Here is a 17,860-nt window from a genome sequence, read left to right on the forward strand (position 1 = left end):
GCAGCGGGCCTGCGGCCACGGGGCGCGCCGCCGCTCGGCGAGCCGGGCTCTCGCCTCCAGAAACGCCCCGAGGGGAGACGGGCCAGCAGGGCTCTTCGTCGGCTCCTCGTCTGGCCTCGCTCGTGCCGATAAGGCGTTCGAGAGCCCCGCGGTGAGGGGAGGAGAGCTTGCGCAGGCCGCGGGGCTGGCGCGGGAGCGGCTGCCGTGGCTGGTTCGGGCTGCAGCGCAGGTGGGCAGCAGAGCTGCTGCTGCTCCTTGTCGCTGCCCACCCAGTCCCGCTGTTCCTCTTGTGGGTAATTCCTGACTGTAACTGGTCGTCCAGTGTCACTGAATGTTTACTTTCCTGGAGGAAAACTTCAGCTTCTAAAATTGTGTGTTTTCTCCCCATTTCTAGAGAAGCCATTTTGATCGAATTCATCACGGCCTGCAGGGAGTTTGTGCAGTGTCGCAAAGGACCTATGCCGATCAAGGTAACCCGTTGTTCGAAAAATTTCTTTGAGGCCGCAAAGCAGTGTTTCAAACCGAGGAGTTGGTCTACCAGGTGACAGTGGAACTTGTTTCAGCACTGGGTTCTTAGATCAGAAATAGTGGCTTATCTGTTATATTTGCTATCTACCTCAAACTATAAATAGAAGTTAAACTTTATGTAACACAAGAAGAGTAGTGGTAATTCATATGCCAAAGGAGATTGTGGTTGCAAGAAATGAGTTAGGTACAAAGTTCGTAGCTTCTGCTGCATTCATAATCAATAGAGCTTACATAGTTATCCATTTCCACCCTATTTTCTCCATTATAAACTAGTGAGTCTGTGGCACTCAGTGAGCATTTATCTTTACACTAAATATTAGTAGAAAACATGTTGAAAAAGTTGAAACTGTCAAAACACCTTATGTCAAATTCTTACAGGATTTATGGGAAGAGGGGTGGGTCTTCAGTTTCTTCATTTGATTTTACATAATTTTCCTGGTAAAATATAAAAGTGGTTATTTTTACTTGCAGAGTGAATACTTCCAGGCAACTTTTCTTTTTGTCCAGAAGGATACTCTCCAATGTGAAATGTAATTTATGTATCTAAACTTTATTAAGTTGCATCATTTTTACAAGCTGTTTCTCTTTTCGCTTTCTCTTTTTTTGATAGTTATCTCAAAAATGATAGACTGATATTCCTGCAATAAAATTTTAATTGCTGAAACAAATAACTCAAACTTTCTCTTGTTTCAGTTGATGCTGATGTCACCGTTATTGGATCTGGTCCTGGAGGGTATGTTGCTGCTATCAAAGCAGCTCAGCTTGGATTTAAGGTAAGATGAGACCTTTCAGTTACTGAAATAGCAGAATATTCATCCAGGTGAACTTGGAAGGTGTTGTGTGATACTGAAAAACTGAAATTCTTCTGTCACATCTTGGATCACCAGATGCTGTTGACATACCTGTAAACCTGTAAAGTTACCTTACTTACCCAGATTATGAAGAAATTGAAATAGAGGAGTGAAGGTATTGCTATATATACCCATGCTAGGCAGGTGGCGAAGCTTCTCAGGTTAGCTTGCTTTTGAATAGTGACTGGAAGGGGTAGTTGGGGAGGGTTTATGCTCTTGGGGAACAGGGGGGAGAATGCTAGGAAGGAAAAAGGCAAGGCAAAAAAATAGAGACAGTGACAAAAAAGCTGATAATAAAACTACTGCGAAGTTCTGAAAAACAGACTGAGGGAACTCAAATGAAAAAACAATATTCAGCTGACATACTTTTTGGATGTGAGCAGGGGAATTACATTGCCATGTGAGAATTTTAGAGGTGAAAATATGTCTATAGAAATACTGTAGCATTTAAATTTACTTATGCTCATCTGTTTTTTTTCTTCTGTTGTCTTTGAATCCTCTCTGAAAGAGGCAGCTTTATCTGATCTGTACTAATGATGTGTCATTGAGATGAGTATCATAGGAGAACTGCATAATGCATTGCAGATTTTCTAAATTTATGGAGATACTGAGTGATTTCAGCAGGGTTTTTTTTTTTTTTTTACTTGTTAATATGAGACTGGCCTAATCTCTTGGCACTTGGCATTATTATTTTTTTTCTTAATTATTTTGAAATATGAGAAGGCAGTGCCAGCAGACTTGAGCACGTTTCCACTGGCTGATGTGTCCCAATGCTTCTGAAGTATGACAGCTGAACTTTATGACAAAAATGAGTTAATTAGAAAACCTGATTAGGACAGGAGCTACTGTTTATGACCGGAGTTCCAGAGTTAAACACTGGAACAGGGGCCCCGAGACTGTATAATCTCCATCCGTGGAGATTTTCAGAATGTGTCTGTATAAGGCCCTGAGCAAACTGATCCAGCTTAGAAGTTAACTGCTTGGAGCAGCAAGCTGTATTAGATGACCTGCAGAGGAGGTCCATTCAACCTAAACTTTTCTGTAATTCTAAATGTTGTCTCCCTCATTAGTTATTATTCCAATGAACAACACCTGAGTTTCAGTGATGCCTCTGTGTAACTTCACCAAAACATTAAATATTTGGGTTTGCATTAAGAACTTCACATCTGCCTGTGACCTAGTGCAGATAACTGAGTTGTCTTTATCCTTGTTTGTGGAAATTTTTTTCCCTTTAATAAATAAATATTCTTGTTTTTAGATATTTCCTGTCTCTGAGCTATTAAGTACCTGAAAAAAGTTTTTAATAGAGGCTGTCAGCCATATTAGTTTATGCTCATCTCTTCCGAAGCATCTTTTTATGGCTATATGCCCGCTTCTCTTGGAGCAATACTTTCCTTAAGTGCTTCGTATCTCTGACCAACAATAGGATGCCTTATATAAGGAGGGAAAGAAGTGTCTGGAGTTTTGGTTTTTGTCATGGCAAACAATAATTTTGTTACACTGTTTTACAGCCAGTTAGAGTGGGCAAAATATTTGGATATGCTTCTGTGTGTCACCTGTAGCATTGAAGAAGCATGAATAATGTTTTTACTATCTTTTAATATCTAATGAGATGCTTTTGTGAGACTGGCAAAAGGATAGACTCTATAGTTACTCATCCAAGTTAAAAACCTGAGTGTGCTCTACTGAACTCTGCTGAATTTTAGTGCTACCTGTGTTAGCACAAGCCCAGTCCCTGTTAAGACCTTGCATCACCACCGCAGCATCCCATGGGATGCCAGCAGCATCCTCTGGGCGTTGGCTTCTCAGCAATTTTAGTTAGCCTTATGGGTGAAGTGGAAAGTGGGTGAGGCAGAACCTCCTCATCAGGTAAAGGTAGGAGCTGTCTGGTGCTGTTTGATCCATAGTGCAGCTTTTAAAGCCCTTGGATCATTTTTCATGCATTCATGTACTCAAAACAGGAGGAAGGATGAATAGGGGATCAAGATGTCTCAGTGTGTTTTTTCTGGTTTGATATGGTGAATGCTGCTCTTCCTGTTATCATCACCTCTGCTTTAGCAGAAAAGCAGCAATTTAAAGAAATGGTGGAAGGCTTTCATCTGGGGTAGTCACTTAACAGCAGACTCGAATGTAAATGGCTGTAAACCAGGGAACTCTTATTTTGAGCATGCACAACCCTTGCAAAAGAGGAGAGGGCAGTTCTTTTGCCCTTGTGCAAAGGGTTTACCATGCTATTCCCTTCTTCCCCTAAATGATCTGGTTTTACTTGAGGTTTGTTCCTCATTTTTTCCTTTGCCCACTTTGATGTTAGCAAGTTGGTGGGACGGTCATGAAATATTTTCCATCCCTTTTGCTTTTGACCTTATTATTGCTTGGCTCTGCTTTACTTGAATTTTTCTTTAAACGTATTGGCACAACTTTACAGAAATGAGTCTTGCAGGATAGCATGTTTAGAGAATGGAATGTTATTTGTGGTTGGGTGTTTTGGAGTTTTGTTTTTGTGTTTTTGTTGTTTTATTATTATTAAGAGAAGATTACTTATTAAGATTTTAACTTGTACTGGTCCATTTCTCTGTTTTTTTGTGATTATTTGTTTTTAGGAATCTTATCATGATTTGCATTTTTCCCTTTTTGTGGTTTGTTTTTTGAATTGTAAGGGGATCATCTTTCAAGAAACTGAATGTTGTATTTAATTGAAACAACTTTGTGGATTTTTGAAGTTGGGGAACAGCACTTGAATTTGTATGAAAGTGTACATGGTGTTAATGGGGAACGTGGCTCTGTTCTGGTAATGAATGTTGCTTCAAAGAGCCATTTTTGTGTTTTAGATTAAACAATTGAAGTAGGGGAAATCTGAGCCACAAATTAAATCTACGAATGAAAATCATAAGACACTCTTAGAGGAAGAATTACTATATAAATGTCTTTGTCATTCCCTCAGACTGTCTGTGTAGAGAAAAATGAGACATTAGGTGGAACCTGTTTGAATGTTGGATGTATTCCTTCCAAGGTAAGTGTACCTAGTTTCTCATAACTTCATAAAAACAATAGTTATGTGCATCACTTGAAAAACTTTAATCTTTTTTCAAGGTAACTCTTTGCTACTGGGATTAGAATGAAAAAGGTAGTACTTTTTACTTTCCAAAAAACCCCCAAAACCCAGCATTATAGGTGTCTTCATCTTGCAGTTGGACTACTCTTTCAAAAACCACCTAGTTGAGACAACAAGCCTCTGGACTTCGCCAGTTCTTAGGAAGCTGTTTTGCATTCCACCAAAATGCTTGAAGACAGTGTTTGCTTTTTTCCCCTAATAATAAACTTGTTGCTCTGACCAAGTTCCTTATTTAGGTACTTTTTTGTTTTTGTTTGCTCCTGATTTTAACTATAATGTGGTGTTGCTTTGTGCTGTGATCCTTTAAAAATTTAAGTGGGAGTTTGGATTTACAAAGCTGTTGGTGTGCTATCAGAATGAAACTCTGCAGGAACAGACTGAATGTCAAGAACCCCTGAATGTCTGAGAGTTCTTATCTTTTTATCTGTCTGTCTTCCTGGAACTATGTTGATGGTTCTATGATTGTCACCTTGCCTTTGTCTTAATGGAATAATGCAAGGCTATGGAAGCTGGAATTACACCAGAGAGCGGATAAGCGTTCTGAAGCTGTGTGCTGTTGCTTTGTGCAGTAGGGAATGCTGTATATAAACAGTTCCTCCTCCAGATTGTCAAGCTCTGATCAAGTATGGTGCTTGTTTTGAAACCTTATCCTCACTGTTTGTTTCACTGCAAAGTGCATTCAAAAATAACTGTCTTACTCTAATGGTTATTTTCTTACTTTGCTCACCACACTGGACTTCTAAAGTGTTGCTGTCATGTAATACTTGCAGATGCAGATCTGGATTATCTCAATGAAAATTTTGAACTCTTCTGTTTTCTTGAACGTTAGTGTGTCTGCTCAGAGAGGTTCCATTACCATCAGAGGAGGAAATACAGTATAAATACAAAATTTAAAAAAGATATATTAATTTGCCTAAATATGTGAGTAATAGCTCTAATTAAGCTCAGAATATCTTTCTATAATGAGGAAAAATTGAAAAATTAGGTGTAGATCAGCACAGTGTTACTTTAAAAGTTGCAACTCTTTTGGGATCTACTTAAGTAGCTTGTCCTTTTTAAGTGAAACTTTGGGGTTTTTTGTTAATCCTGTGAAGTTTCTTAGGAAAATGCTTTTGAACCTATGGCTAGACTTGGATGCTATCCAGAATTTATTTTTGAATGGCAGAAGACTTCTTAAGAAGTGGGTGTGTAGTCTGTATACGCAGACACAATATAAAATTATTTGTTCATGCCTTTCCAAAATGCCACTCAGGATAGTACATCAGGCATGGATTTTTTTTCTTTGTAATTACTGACATCTAACGCTGTGGTTGGGTGTTCACATAATGTTTTGGTTGTTGTAGTTTCAAAATTGTGGTGGTTGTGTAAAATGAGCAAATTAATTTTAAGAGTGAGACTTGCTAAGACTTATTCACAAAAATGTAATTATCTTAATCTGACAATATTAATTTTAGTCGTGTGCATACAGAAGGCAGCTATCTCCAAATGCTCAAAATGTTGTTTGAGTTTATTATAGTGCATGCTTTAGATTTCAATCTGTGTATACTTCTACTGTTTTGCTTCTTGGAAGTACAATGAAGGACAAAACATGGTTTTGCATTTCACACTGCTGGTTTATAAGCGTTCTTGTCAAAGGACTGTTCTAGTTTTATTTTTAAATTGTGAATAACCAATGACCTGCATTAGCTCTAAGCTATCTAGCTCCAGCTCAACTAATTGTGCAGTTGCAGTAACTTTAGCACAATAACTCAGCTATAAAATTTAACTCAAATGTCTACACTAAAATTTCAAGAGATTTCAGTATAGATTTTCCCCATCCAGTTTTTCTGTAGCCTCTTGTTCTTTTTGACAATTAATCTCTTGTCTGAGGTAATTTGGAAATTCTCCTGCAAGTCTGCTGTGAGTCAGTCATCTTTCTTTTCTCTACTGAAAGTCTGTTCCTATTTTTTTTAATCTCGGTGGATTAATTTCCGGTCTCTCTGGTGAAATGAGTGAAAAAAGATAGATGTGAATTTAACTGTTCGCTCTTTTTGTATGTTAAATATATAACTGTTCTATAAAACACTCAAAATCTACTGCGTACAATTGTTGTGGCTGAAATATACCTTTTTAAATATGTCTGTCAAACTTCCTTAATAGTGAAAACGTTTTGCAAATAACCTTAAAATTTTTTACTGGTGGTAATAATGAATTCAATTGCAAATATGTCCCAATTCACGTTTTATTTTCTTTGTGTATTTTAGGCCTTGCTGAACAACTCACATCTGTATCATTTGGCCCATGGAAAAGATTTTGCTAATAGAGGAATTGAAAGTGAGTGTGTAGAGCAAACTGTCAGTACTTGTTTGATGTCAGTGGTCTCTATCAACAAATGTTATAGTTCAAATCTGACTATTCTACTTCTAGAAGAGTTGGTCAGAAAACTTCACAGACTTAAAAATAATCTCTTGTCTGACAACTGGAAGGCTAGGGATGTGTAGGTACTCCTTGAATCCTAGATAGATAAGGAATATTGGAAGAGTGTAATACTGCTTTTTAACGTATCAGTTGTTGAATGTTACCATTAGCATTTAATAGAGCCATGCAACACATCTTTCTGTCAGAGCTGTTACTTGTTTTTGTGTTGTGTCCTGTAAGTAAAAACACTGAAATGCTTCATATGGGTGCTTTTTTTTTTTTTTTTAAACCTTAGTTACAGGAATGCGTTTGAATCTAGAGAAGATGATGGAACAGAAGAGTGGTGCAGTGAAGGCCTTAACGGGTGGAATTGCTCATTTATTTAAACAAAACAAGGTTAGTTTGGGTTGCATACTGAGGTATATCTGATTTTTCTGATCCAAGTTTCATGCTTTATACACTGTCACATTCTTGTTACGTAAATTTGAGTGACCGACTCGGCAATGGCAGAGTCTGAATGCTTCACTTCTAGGATATTTTAAATGAACAGTTCAGTTTGTTCTTAAATCTACTTAAAAGAGAACAGTATCAAATTACTTTGTAATTTGTACCAGATAGCGATGCAAAAGTTAGTGTTAGCAGAAAATATGAGCTTCTCTAGAGCATTAGTGAGATTCAGATTAAATATAGAGTACCTTACTTAAATTGAATCTGAATTTACTGTGTTTTGATTAATAAAGGTTGTACATGTTTCTGGGTTTGGAAAAATAACTGGCAAAAACCAAGTCACTGCAACCAAAGAAGATGGCAGCACACAAGTTATCAATACAAAGAACATCCTTATAGCTACAGGTTCCGAAGTTGCTCCCTTCCCTGGAATTACTGTACGTATTAGGAATCTTAGTGGTTCTGATTTTCAGCACACTTAACGTGTAATAATATTTTGCATCTGATTATTTTTCACCTTCTGTGAGTTTTATATGCAGTATATAGAAGAGACTGTAAATCTCCCTTTGTGGATTTCTTTGTCTGTCATTAGATTGATGAAGATAATATTGTATCATCTACTGGTGCACTATCACTAAAAAAAGTTCCTGAAAAGATGGTTGTCATTGGTGCAGGAGTCATTGGTGTGGAACTGGTGAGAGGACTTTTAAACACTTGATCTTTAATTTATAAAGAAACACTTTTTTTTTTAATTTTTGATTGTTTTTTTAGCACTTAACAAAAAGCTGTTTGTTTGAGGGATTTTGTAATGAAAATATTCAGATGTTGTAGCCTGCTGGCTCCCTTTTCTACCTGAAAATGTGGGATAGGTGTTGTAGGATAAGTATTCCTGCAGCTAGTTAGCCAAGTAGAGAAATAAGAGAGGAACATATAGGATAAGGCCATCCTATACTGGTTTTGGGGGGTTGACTTTCACTGAGGTTTGTATCTGATGTATATGTAGATAAGAGAACTTCCTTTTTTTTTTTTTTTTTTTAAGGAAAATTCATTTTAGGCCATATTAAATTCTTGTGTTATATACCAGTTAATCCCTGAAAGTTTTGATGTGATGTGATTGCACCCGTTATATCTAATAACCAAAGGAGTGGAGACTTTGTAGTTCATTTTGGTCTGACTCCTTTTGCCTTGTACTTACCTGGTTGAAGAACAGCGTATATTTGTTGGTCTTTCAACTGCTTGAAAATTTACATATCTGCTTAGTGGTCACTTGGCCTGCTGACCATAAAGGAGGGAAAAAGTAAGCAGAGTGAAATACTGTGTTGGATGGATGTGGGTAACTTGAGGTAAGTGGGTGCATAGGATTTTTGTTTCAGAAGCTGCTGTTAGTGGCTGTATTTATAAATGCATACAGAAGTAGCAGTAGTTATATACTTCTTTTATTGCATAAATAATTTCCCTAACATAACATTGTTTCAATTTAGCTTGCAGTAATATTAGACCACCACAAATAACTTCCTTTGGGCTTTCTGAGCTACACTCAGATTTTCGATTTTGAACTTTTATATACCTATAACCTAAAAGATACCTATTTTATATTTAATTACTTTGTTAGCTGTGAAAGGCTGGTGGGAGGGAACGTATTTTGTCTACTCTGTAGTGTTTGTAAAACTGAACAGTTTGCTGTTGTATGTTGCCCCTCTTCTGCAGAGTTTACGAGCTAAGTGGTAAATGTTAAGTAAAGAAGCCTCAAGTTTTCCTTTCAAAAACTCTTCTTCAAGTATATTGTTGTGACTGCAGGGTTCAGTTTGGCAGCGCCTTGGTGCAGATGTGACAGCTGTTGAGTTCATGGGCCATGTTGGTGGAATGGGAATCGACATGGAGATCTCTAAAAACTTCCAACGTATTCTTCAGAAACAGGGACTTAAGTTTAAACTAAACACCAAAGTTACTGGTGCTACCAAGAAGCCAGATGGAAAAATTGATGTAGCGTAAGTGTTTTACATCAAACTAAAGGAATGCTATATATCCCTCCACCCATCCCTTGAAACCTATTTAAAAGTAGTCTGATATATCTCCAGTTATGTCCTTGTCTCCAAGTAAGTGTGATAGGGATTTGATTGCTTCAGAGCAAAAGTAAATGAAACTACCCTGGAGTGTCTTTTAATGACAAAACTCAAACCTTCTGGAGGCTTGTATGTGAACAGCTAATGTAGAAACATACAAAGCAAATTTGCTTTGTAAAAGTCCATGCCTGTACACTACTTCTGTTCTTTTGCTTGTTGATGTATTCTGTGTGCGGGCTGTTTACATAAATTGTACTTGGAATTTTGAGAAAATACTTAACGTTACTAACAGTAGGTTTAAGTGGTTTGTTAATTCACTGGGGTCTTAACATGATCAATTTTAGTTTCTCTGTCTCCATACCTCAGGATAGTCTGTCTTTCACTGTTGTAAAAGTCGTAGATTTGGGCCTCATATGTACTAGGCTGATGCTGGCTGGGTGTCGTGTAGCCTGTGTCTGCATTTAGTATTTCATTTTGGTTCAGGAGTATGCTTTTGAAGCAAGTTTCCTAATTATCCTCACCATGCTTTGGTTCACTCCTGTGCTCTCAGCATATGAACCAAATTTGTTTTGGATGCAGTTAAACCAGAAGATGCACTTGAGGAATGCACCTAACGCATGGCAACTGCAAACAGGTGGTCAGTTCTTAGGCCAAAAGCGAGCTTGCGCATCCCACCCTTCTGTCCCCAAAAGACATATAGTTTGGATGTTGAGTACTCAGCACCAAGACACTTTGCTCTACAGATTTGCTCCTATCAGGCCATGCTAATTGCTAATGGATATGTAGCCTGAGTTTCTGGATGTAAAAACAGAGTTACTAACAAACGTAGGAGCAGTTATTGTCCCTTTCTCCCTCTTTCACACCTCAACTCCTGCAGGGAAGAAGGGAGCGGGGGGCAGACTGAAGGTAAGTGGTGTGGGTGCCAGATTCAGCCAGTAGGTCACCATCTGGATCATACTGATTGCTTGTCAGAGAAGCATAACACTGAAAGCTTACAGCTTAACACTTTTGTTCCTTATTTTTCTGTAGTGTTGAAGCTGCTGCTGGTGGCAAGGCAGAAGTAATAACTTGTGATGTGCTCCTAGTTTGCATTGGTAGACGTCCTTTCACAAAAAATCTAGGTCTTGAAGATATTGGAATTGAACTTGATAAGAAGGGCAGAATCCCAGTCAATAACAGATTCCAAACCAAAATTCCAAAGTAAGTAATATCAAATATTATTTTCTGCTTTTTTTTAAGTAGAACTCTAAAAAAAAATTAATCTACAAAAAACATTTTTTTCATTTTTAATTATTGAATATAGTTTTCTGTAGAAAAGGAAAACTCAAAACGTCTATTTATTTCAGCAAATAAAGATATTTAGTCAACCTTGAAAGTTTTATAACTTAAAAGTTACTGTGCGTATTTTATGTTAGTGGTACTTTTTGGAATGTGGTCATTTGGTGAAAACTGTCCCTTTATACTCTCCGTATGTCTTCTGAAATATATTACTTTAATTTTATTAGTTTTCTGTTTTAAGTAATACATTTTAAACTGACCCTTACATAAAAGGTAGACTAGTGGTGCTAGGACATATTTAAACAGTGTTTTGTTCTGTTTCATTGGTCTGATAGCATCTATGCTATTGGTGATGTAGTTGCTGGACCTATGCTGGCGCACAAAGCTGAGGATGAAGGCATTCTCTGTGTGGAGGGGATGGCTGGGGGAGCAGTTCACATCGATTATAACTGCGTACCCTCCGTGATATACACTCACCCTGAAGTGGCCTGGGTTGGCAAATCAGAAGAACAGCTGAAAGAAGAGGTACTGCTTTTCTTTCTTCTCGAAAGAAACTAGTTTGCCATCAAGAACATAGTTTCAATAGTCTAGTAGTGGTTATTCATCTGGTTATTTATCTTAAGTTTTCTAGGAAAATTTCTCATTCTGAATTTGTTGTGTAGGGTGAATGATTGAATGGTTCTTAAGACACGAGTCTCTCTCCTCCAGGCCACTCTCACAAGGATCGCAGTCCTCTTTAATGACTTCTGTTTTGTAAAGTTAGTATTGTCCCTTTTCTGATTATTCCTTTTTATATCCCTCTTAGTTCTTCTTTTTATGAATTAATTTTTTATTTTTATACTTATCCAGCTGTCCACATGGTTACATAATTCCTGTTGATCTTTCAGGTCATTAATTAACTGAATGTCAGTAACACATCTGTTTTGTAGGGGACAGAATACAAAATTGGGAAGTTTCCATTTGCTGCTAACAGTAGAGCAAAGACAAATGCTGACACAGATGGCATGGTGAAGATACTTAGTCAAAAATCAACAGACAGGATGTTGGGCGCTCACATTTTAGGCGCAGTAAGTATTGTAAACAGTGCTACTCTCTTTGTCTTGTCAGGTTTTTGATTTATTTAGTATTACGCAGTTGCAAAATAGTTACCAGGTTAGGAGAAAAAGAGGTGCTTATAAAAAGAAGGAAGGCTTGAGTCTCCCAAAGTCACTTTCCTGTACTGTTCTCTTCTGCAGTCGTGTTCTCCTCCCATTTTTCTGTTAGTTTGGAGTTGGACTCAGCTATGTTTTTTGCTCAGAAGTGCTGAAGTGGTTCAGTACTCTGACTGGTTGTTCTTTATGAATACTGCCAAATACTCAAAAGAACAAGCAGAAAGTATTGTGGCTCTTTAGATTTTTCTGAACTTTAGACTTCAGCAGAGTTGGTACCTTGTGCTGCAGTCACCAAATCTTACATCAGTAGCTTATGGAACTCTGAAAAATTCCTTGTAAAGGCTTCAAACCAGAAAACTCTGTTTGGGAAGAGGATCACTTTCCTCTGCACAGGTCAGAGTTTGTATCTTAGACCCTAATCTCTCCCTTTTCCCCCCCCCCCCCCCCCCCATCTTATCTGTTGAGTACTCTTTTCTTCCTAAAGATGTATTCAGGAACACTTCCATACATCTTTGTATGCAGTTTTCTTTACAAAAGACCACTCTTAAGACTGAGACTTCTCTGTTTTGCTGGAAAGGAAATTTTGTTCCTACAGTTACGTTGTCAGCACTAGAAGATCAGCACTGTAATATTCCTTTCAGAATTATTATTCAGTGATTATGTACACTGAAAATATGGAACTCTTGATATTTTAGTCTTTGGTTACCAGTGTTCTCTTCTATAACTGAATATAAGCTTTCATTACTAAATGTCAGAGACAAGTTAAAAACACTTGGAAGTACATTCTGTTACAGGTGCTTTGGTAGATAGGCTTTTTGTTCCTGAATCCAATAACTAATCCTTTCTAATGGGAATACATAGCAAGATGTTATGCTAGTTATTTTCTCTAACAATGACAGTCATTTAAATCCACATCCTCTTAAGAGAGCACAGCTCAGGGTTATCAGTATGAGACAGACAGCAATTTTCATCAGTAAAGAGAAGAGGAGAGGTCTTATGATTGTGTATATGAATGGTAAGAAAATAACAGGAGATTTCACTGTTTTATTTTCAATGCCCCAAAGAAATATTTTCTGCGTAAATACTCAGGTACAACTCACATTAATAAAAATGATGGTGCAGATGTAGTAACACTTTTGTTTAGCAACTATTGTCTGTTTAACTTCCCAGGAGGGCATTTAAAGTTCTGTGGGTGGGTTTTTTTTTGTTTTTGTTTTTTTTTCCAGAAATGATAATCTACAATAGCTTTGATCAGAATGTGGGCATTACCTGACCAGTATCTTGTTTAAAAATTGGGCATTTTTCACGACAGCCTTCACTAATCAAAGACCAAGTATTCTGATTTAGTATCTTTCACACTTACACTAGGCTTGAGCAGTTGCCAGGTAGCTTGAATACTTATAACTGATGTTAGAACACAGCTGAAGTGCCAGTTATGACTACTTTTTAGCAAAAGATGTTTATTGACAAGCCAGATACTTTCTAGTTAGTGATTCAGAAGAACCTGGACAACTGCATAGGGATTTAAGCTAATCACAGATAATGTTAAATTTCAGGGCGCTGGTGAGATGGTTAATGAAGCAGCTCTTGCTATGGAATATGGAGCATCATGTGAAGATGTAGCCAGAGTTTGCCATGCGCATCCAGTAAGTTTTCTTAAAAGAGCAAACGATTGAACACTGGGGTTGCATAGACATGCTATAATTATGTGCAGAGTAAATATTAATGACTTCTACCGTTTGTGTTTGCTCTCTACAGACAGTGTCAGAAGCCTTCAGGGAAGCAAACCTAGCAGCATCTTTTGGCAAAGCTATCAACTTCTAAAATGAAAGAGCAGTTCTTTGTACATATATAGTAAATGTCTGAAAATGGACTGTGGGCTTTTATGGAAGGATAAATCTGAGGATTTTAGGACTGAATTAAGTGAATCTTTTCATTTTAAGCAGCAAATATTTAACCAAATAGGGTTTGGGACAAGTTGACTTCTCCAGTCCCTTGTAAATTAAATACTTAAAATTACATGTTTATTTACTTTATGAATGTTGCAGAAAAACAGCCTGAAAGAACTCTCTTCTCTTTTTACAAAACCAAACATTTCGCTGCTGTGTGAGATAATCAGGTGTGCTGGTCAAAACTCTGGATAAGTGTCCAGCATATCTGGTGTATTCTTATTTGAAGTAGTGATAGACTAAACCAGTTGGATGCTGGCACTTAAAATGCCACTGTCACTTCCGCACAATAATATTGTGGTGTTTCCTTGTGAAAGGATTAACTTAGTATTTAACCTGTTTCTTCTAAAGTGTAAGTACAAAAATTTGTTTTGATCTAGTAGCATTAGGATTATGGGAGGGGCTCATATAGGTGGATTAAAACTATATTAACTTTTTTAAAAGAGAAAATTATTCCATTTGTGTGTGATTCTCCACACGTTTTCATATTGAAAACTCATCGGGGAAAAAAATCAAGTGCTGATGGAGAAATGAAGAACTGAAGAAAATTTAATCTTATTGCTACATATTCTTTTTTGTTTTTGAAACTTTTTCCATTGTCCACCTAACTTAAAGTAATCTCAAAATGCTGAAACTGGGTATTGAAGCAGTGCTGTTAACTCCAGTGGCATGAGGGTTATTCCTCTGCACTTTCCACATGTAAGGGCTGCAGTGTCAGCTCTCCACACAATTTAGACGTACTTTTTCCTCTCTCCTCTCCTCTGTTTTCTATTTTATGCTCTCTTTGCATCTCTTCTGTAATAAGAGAGCTTAATATGTGAAAGGTCTGTAGCCTTCCACTAATAAATATTTAACATGGCTGGAGAATCTTGGGGTTTTCTTTTTTTTGTTTTATTTTTGTTGACCAGCCCTGACATTCCTGTTAGTGTCTGGGTTATGGGATAAATGAAGAAAATGGTGTCTTCAAATGAATGGCATCTTAAGAATACCTCTTTTGCATAGAGAATGTGCAAAATTCTAGTAGCTCATTTTAATTTTGTTTTGTGGGATGTCATTCCTTTGTTTGGCTCCTCTGCCTTGATTTGTACAGCAAAATCTTAACACATGCTGAAATCTTGTTCATGTCCTTTATTCATTACGCCAGTGGATGATGGATGAGAAATGTGCATTAAAGAAGTTAACAGCTACTTGGTTTTGCATATAGACAAGATGGTTGTATCCTCCCATCTCTTTTTCTTTAGAACTTCTCATTCAAGTATTGATCCATTATCCATATTGAATGATGGAAATGTATGTCAACACTACCGTTTTCTTAAGATTTCAGTTAATCAACCAGAAAAACTATTATTTTTTTTAACTGTTTTAAGTACAATATAGATGCAGATGGGAGGAAGCTAGGGCCTTTAAGCTTATCACCAGACTGTGAGATAACCTGAGATATCCATGAATTGATGGAATAAATGAATTAAGGTGGATGTGCTTTCAGATGTTAGTAGGAAGCTGCTGAAGGTAAAGCAAAGGTGAGGTAATACTCTGGGAGGAAAACCAGATTCTCCTGATGGATCTGCCCACTTCTGCTTGCTGGTAAATGTTACGGAGTGTTAATCTGGAGCTTTGCCAGCTGTCCTTCATAGAAGACCTGATCTCTGAAAAACAGCTTTTTCCCCCCTTGCCCCATACTCCCAATAATTGTGACAGTCTTCCTTTTTGGCACTCTTACTACAGCTCCTCCTTGCGTTTAATCAACTCTAAATTCTCCCATCTCATTTTCCTCTTGTCAAATGAAATCTGGAAACCTTTGACCAAGAATACTACAGAAATTGTACTGGAAACTATGTTCTCCCAGCCACTTTGAAAAAAATTCAAGGCCTTGGATTGTTACTTCTCTATCCCTTCTGTGCTTCAGTTAAGTGTATAACGAGTGCTTGTAAAGGTAGAAATGAGAGGAGCTACTGAGCCACCTATAAGGGGTCTGACAGCAGTTAAGTCTGGATGTTGCAAAGTTTGCAGATGGTATTTTTAACAGATGCTAAATATACTGTCAGTGAACCAGTGTACGATGCCGATATGGCAGTCAGTTTCTGTGTTGGACTTTTTTGCTGTAGCATTTGTAACCTGTGGTGGTTTGGGGTAACTTTTAAAGTTACTGTTCCTCAGTTTGCTTAGGTGGTGCTGTATTCTGCCATAGTTGTCCTGACTAACTTTTGCTAACATTAGTATAGCTTACTGTACATCAAAAACAGCTGCTTGATCAAAGTATATATGCAGCTGTATTCCTCAGGTCTGAGTTAGCAGTCAGGATATGAAAATGCATGTTACAGTTGAGGAGGATGCTAATTTGTGCATATGTAGTTGGTGAATATTGGTGCAATACAGTGTAATTGTCTGAAGGGGCACTGTTCTCCAAATAATTTGGAGCTTATGTAGCTTATGGTGAACAACTGGATGGTACTCTTGCACTTAGTCTTTTATGTGTTTTTGATAAGTGCAAGCTGTCTTTAGAGAGCCTCTGTGCTGCTTTGAGAAAAGCCTATGTACAGCTCAACTGATTCACATTAAGTGCACTGTAAACAGTGTAGTTTCTTTTCCAGAGAGGCTTGAGCCTCCAGGCTTGGTTAATCACATAAATTTGGTGTTTAAATATAAACCATACTCACATCTTCAATGCTGTCCTCTGTTTCCACTTCACAAATCAAGGGTTTCATAATCAGTGCAATGAAACTTGTGTTAAGCCTAAATGGACATCACACAGAGGGTAAATATTCCTTTTAGATTATTAAGGTGGGGGAAATGCTAGCTAGCAACCCAAGGACAGTATGTCTTTATTCACTCTTAACTATGTTTTGAGAGATCATCCTGTATTTCACAGTAATTGGAGCCCTTACGTTGAATTATATAGTTGGAGCCAAGATTTTATTAGGATATTCTCTATCTAGGTTAAAAACAAGACTTTGCAGAAGCTAAAGGATTAATTGATTTACCATTTTGGCTACTGAAAACAAGAAGGCAGTTAATGAGTCATACTAGGTACATACAGTGATAAAAAAGTATTGTTTATTTTCAACATCAAAAAATTACTTGTCTTTGGTTCTGTGACTTAAAGTCAATATCAAACCTGTTCACTTTATCAGGTCTTAGTGTAATGTCAAAAAAGAGCTAGTGTAATACTTGTAAAAACCCATCCTGAACACATTTCATCAAGCATTTTCTGCCCCTATTTATAAGCAAGTGCTATAAACAGCAACTTTCTGGCTGATTGTCTGTAAGAGGGAGCGAACTGTCTCTTCCAGCTCCACCAACTGCTTGGCTTTGTCTTCCAGAACTTTTTGGTTGTTTTCATATGTATTCTCCAAGTCTGTCAGCAAAGGAAGGGAAAAACAGCTTCATCACGAGTGTTTTAATGCATTAAAATGTAAAGTAATTATTGTTATGGATAAACTACTGTTCAAATTTATTTCATTGTGGAAGAGTGTGACTGGAAAAAAAAACACAAAGCCTTTGTATTTCTGGCACCTTTTTGTTTTCTTAATACTGGGACATAAAGCAACAAGGAAGTAATTTTCCATAAGTGGAAATCCAAAGTATTCTTTGATTCATGTTGAAAATAATTGTCATTATTCTCTATGGTGACTTTTACAGAACACTGAAAGGTTTTGGCTTGTTGTGGTCAAGACTAATTAGTGAGTCACTGTAACTGCAAGAGCAGCTAAGGGGAAGAAGAATGGGTTCCTGGCCTGGCAAAACAGAAAGAAAACTTAGCTTCCTCCCTGGCGGCTAAGAGCAGGTTGCCCTCTCCTGTTTCAATGTACTTTATTAGCAATTATAAGTGTTCAATTCATGTAAACTGGAAGGGACATCCTATCATAATTACCTTTTGTTTTAAGTGCTTTCCAGGATGGGGTGGGGTTGGGGGGACTATTGTTTGGATGGGAGATCTGTGTAGGCTGTCAAGAGGTTGACTGCTTTTAATATTGCTGAATAGGTTGGCCTGGTCATAAAGCATGGTAGTTTTATTCTGTCTAATCCTTCCTTGTAGAAATTCTTTGTTGAGCAGATAGGTGCCATACCAGAAGTTTTTGTGTCT

At 37.5% G+C, this 17,860-nt stretch overlaps 2 protein-coding genes across 2 annotated transcripts in view; one reads left to right on the forward strand and one right to left on the reverse strand.

Moving 5' to 3' along the window:
• DLD (dihydrolipoamide dehydrogenase) overlaps positions 1–14,640 on the forward strand; it is a 16,371-nt gene extending 1,731 nt beyond the window's left edge. The window contains exons 2-15 of the mRNA XM_026076037.1: positions 5–289; positions 395–470; positions 1,222–1,301; positions 4,321–4,389; positions 6,735–6,804; positions 7,184–7,284; positions 7,629–7,772; positions 7,928–8,029; positions 9,133–9,323; positions 10,428–10,598; positions 11,012–11,201; positions 11,606–11,743; positions 13,384–13,473; positions 13,586–14,640. Coding sequence (XP_025931822.1) covers positions 5–289; positions 395–470; positions 1,222–1,301; positions 4,321–4,389; positions 6,735–6,804; positions 7,184–7,284; positions 7,629–7,772; positions 7,928–8,029; positions 9,133–9,323; positions 10,428–10,598; positions 11,012–11,201; positions 11,606–11,743; positions 13,384–13,473; positions 13,586–13,651 — 1,773 coding nt within the window. The 3' untranslated portion in view covers positions 13,652–14,640. The remainder of the gene's footprint in view (positions 1–4; positions 290–394; positions 471–1,221; positions 1,302–4,320; positions 4,390–6,734; positions 6,805–7,183; positions 7,285–7,628; positions 7,773–7,927; positions 8,030–9,132; positions 9,324–10,427; positions 10,599–11,011; positions 11,202–11,605; positions 11,744–13,383; positions 13,474–13,585) is intronic.
• The window catches only part of LAMB1 (laminin subunit beta 1), a 46,008-nt gene continuing 42,514 nt past the window's right edge, over positions 14,367–17,860 (reverse strand). The window contains exon 32 of the mRNA XM_026076038.1: positions 14,367–17,131. Coding sequence (XP_025931823.1) covers positions 16,995–17,131 — 137 coding nt within the window. The 3' untranslated portion in view covers positions 14,367–16,994. The remainder of the gene's footprint in view (positions 17,132–17,860) is intronic.

The sequence above is a fragment of the Apteryx rowi genome, unplaced genomic scaffold (genome assembly GCF_003343035.1).
Source record: "Apteryx rowi isolate R43461 unplaced genomic scaffold, aptRow1 scaffold_423, whole genome shotgun sequence".
In the NCBI taxonomy this organism is placed as follows: Eukaryota; Metazoa; Chordata; class Aves; order Apterygiformes; family Apterygidae; genus Apteryx; species Apteryx rowi.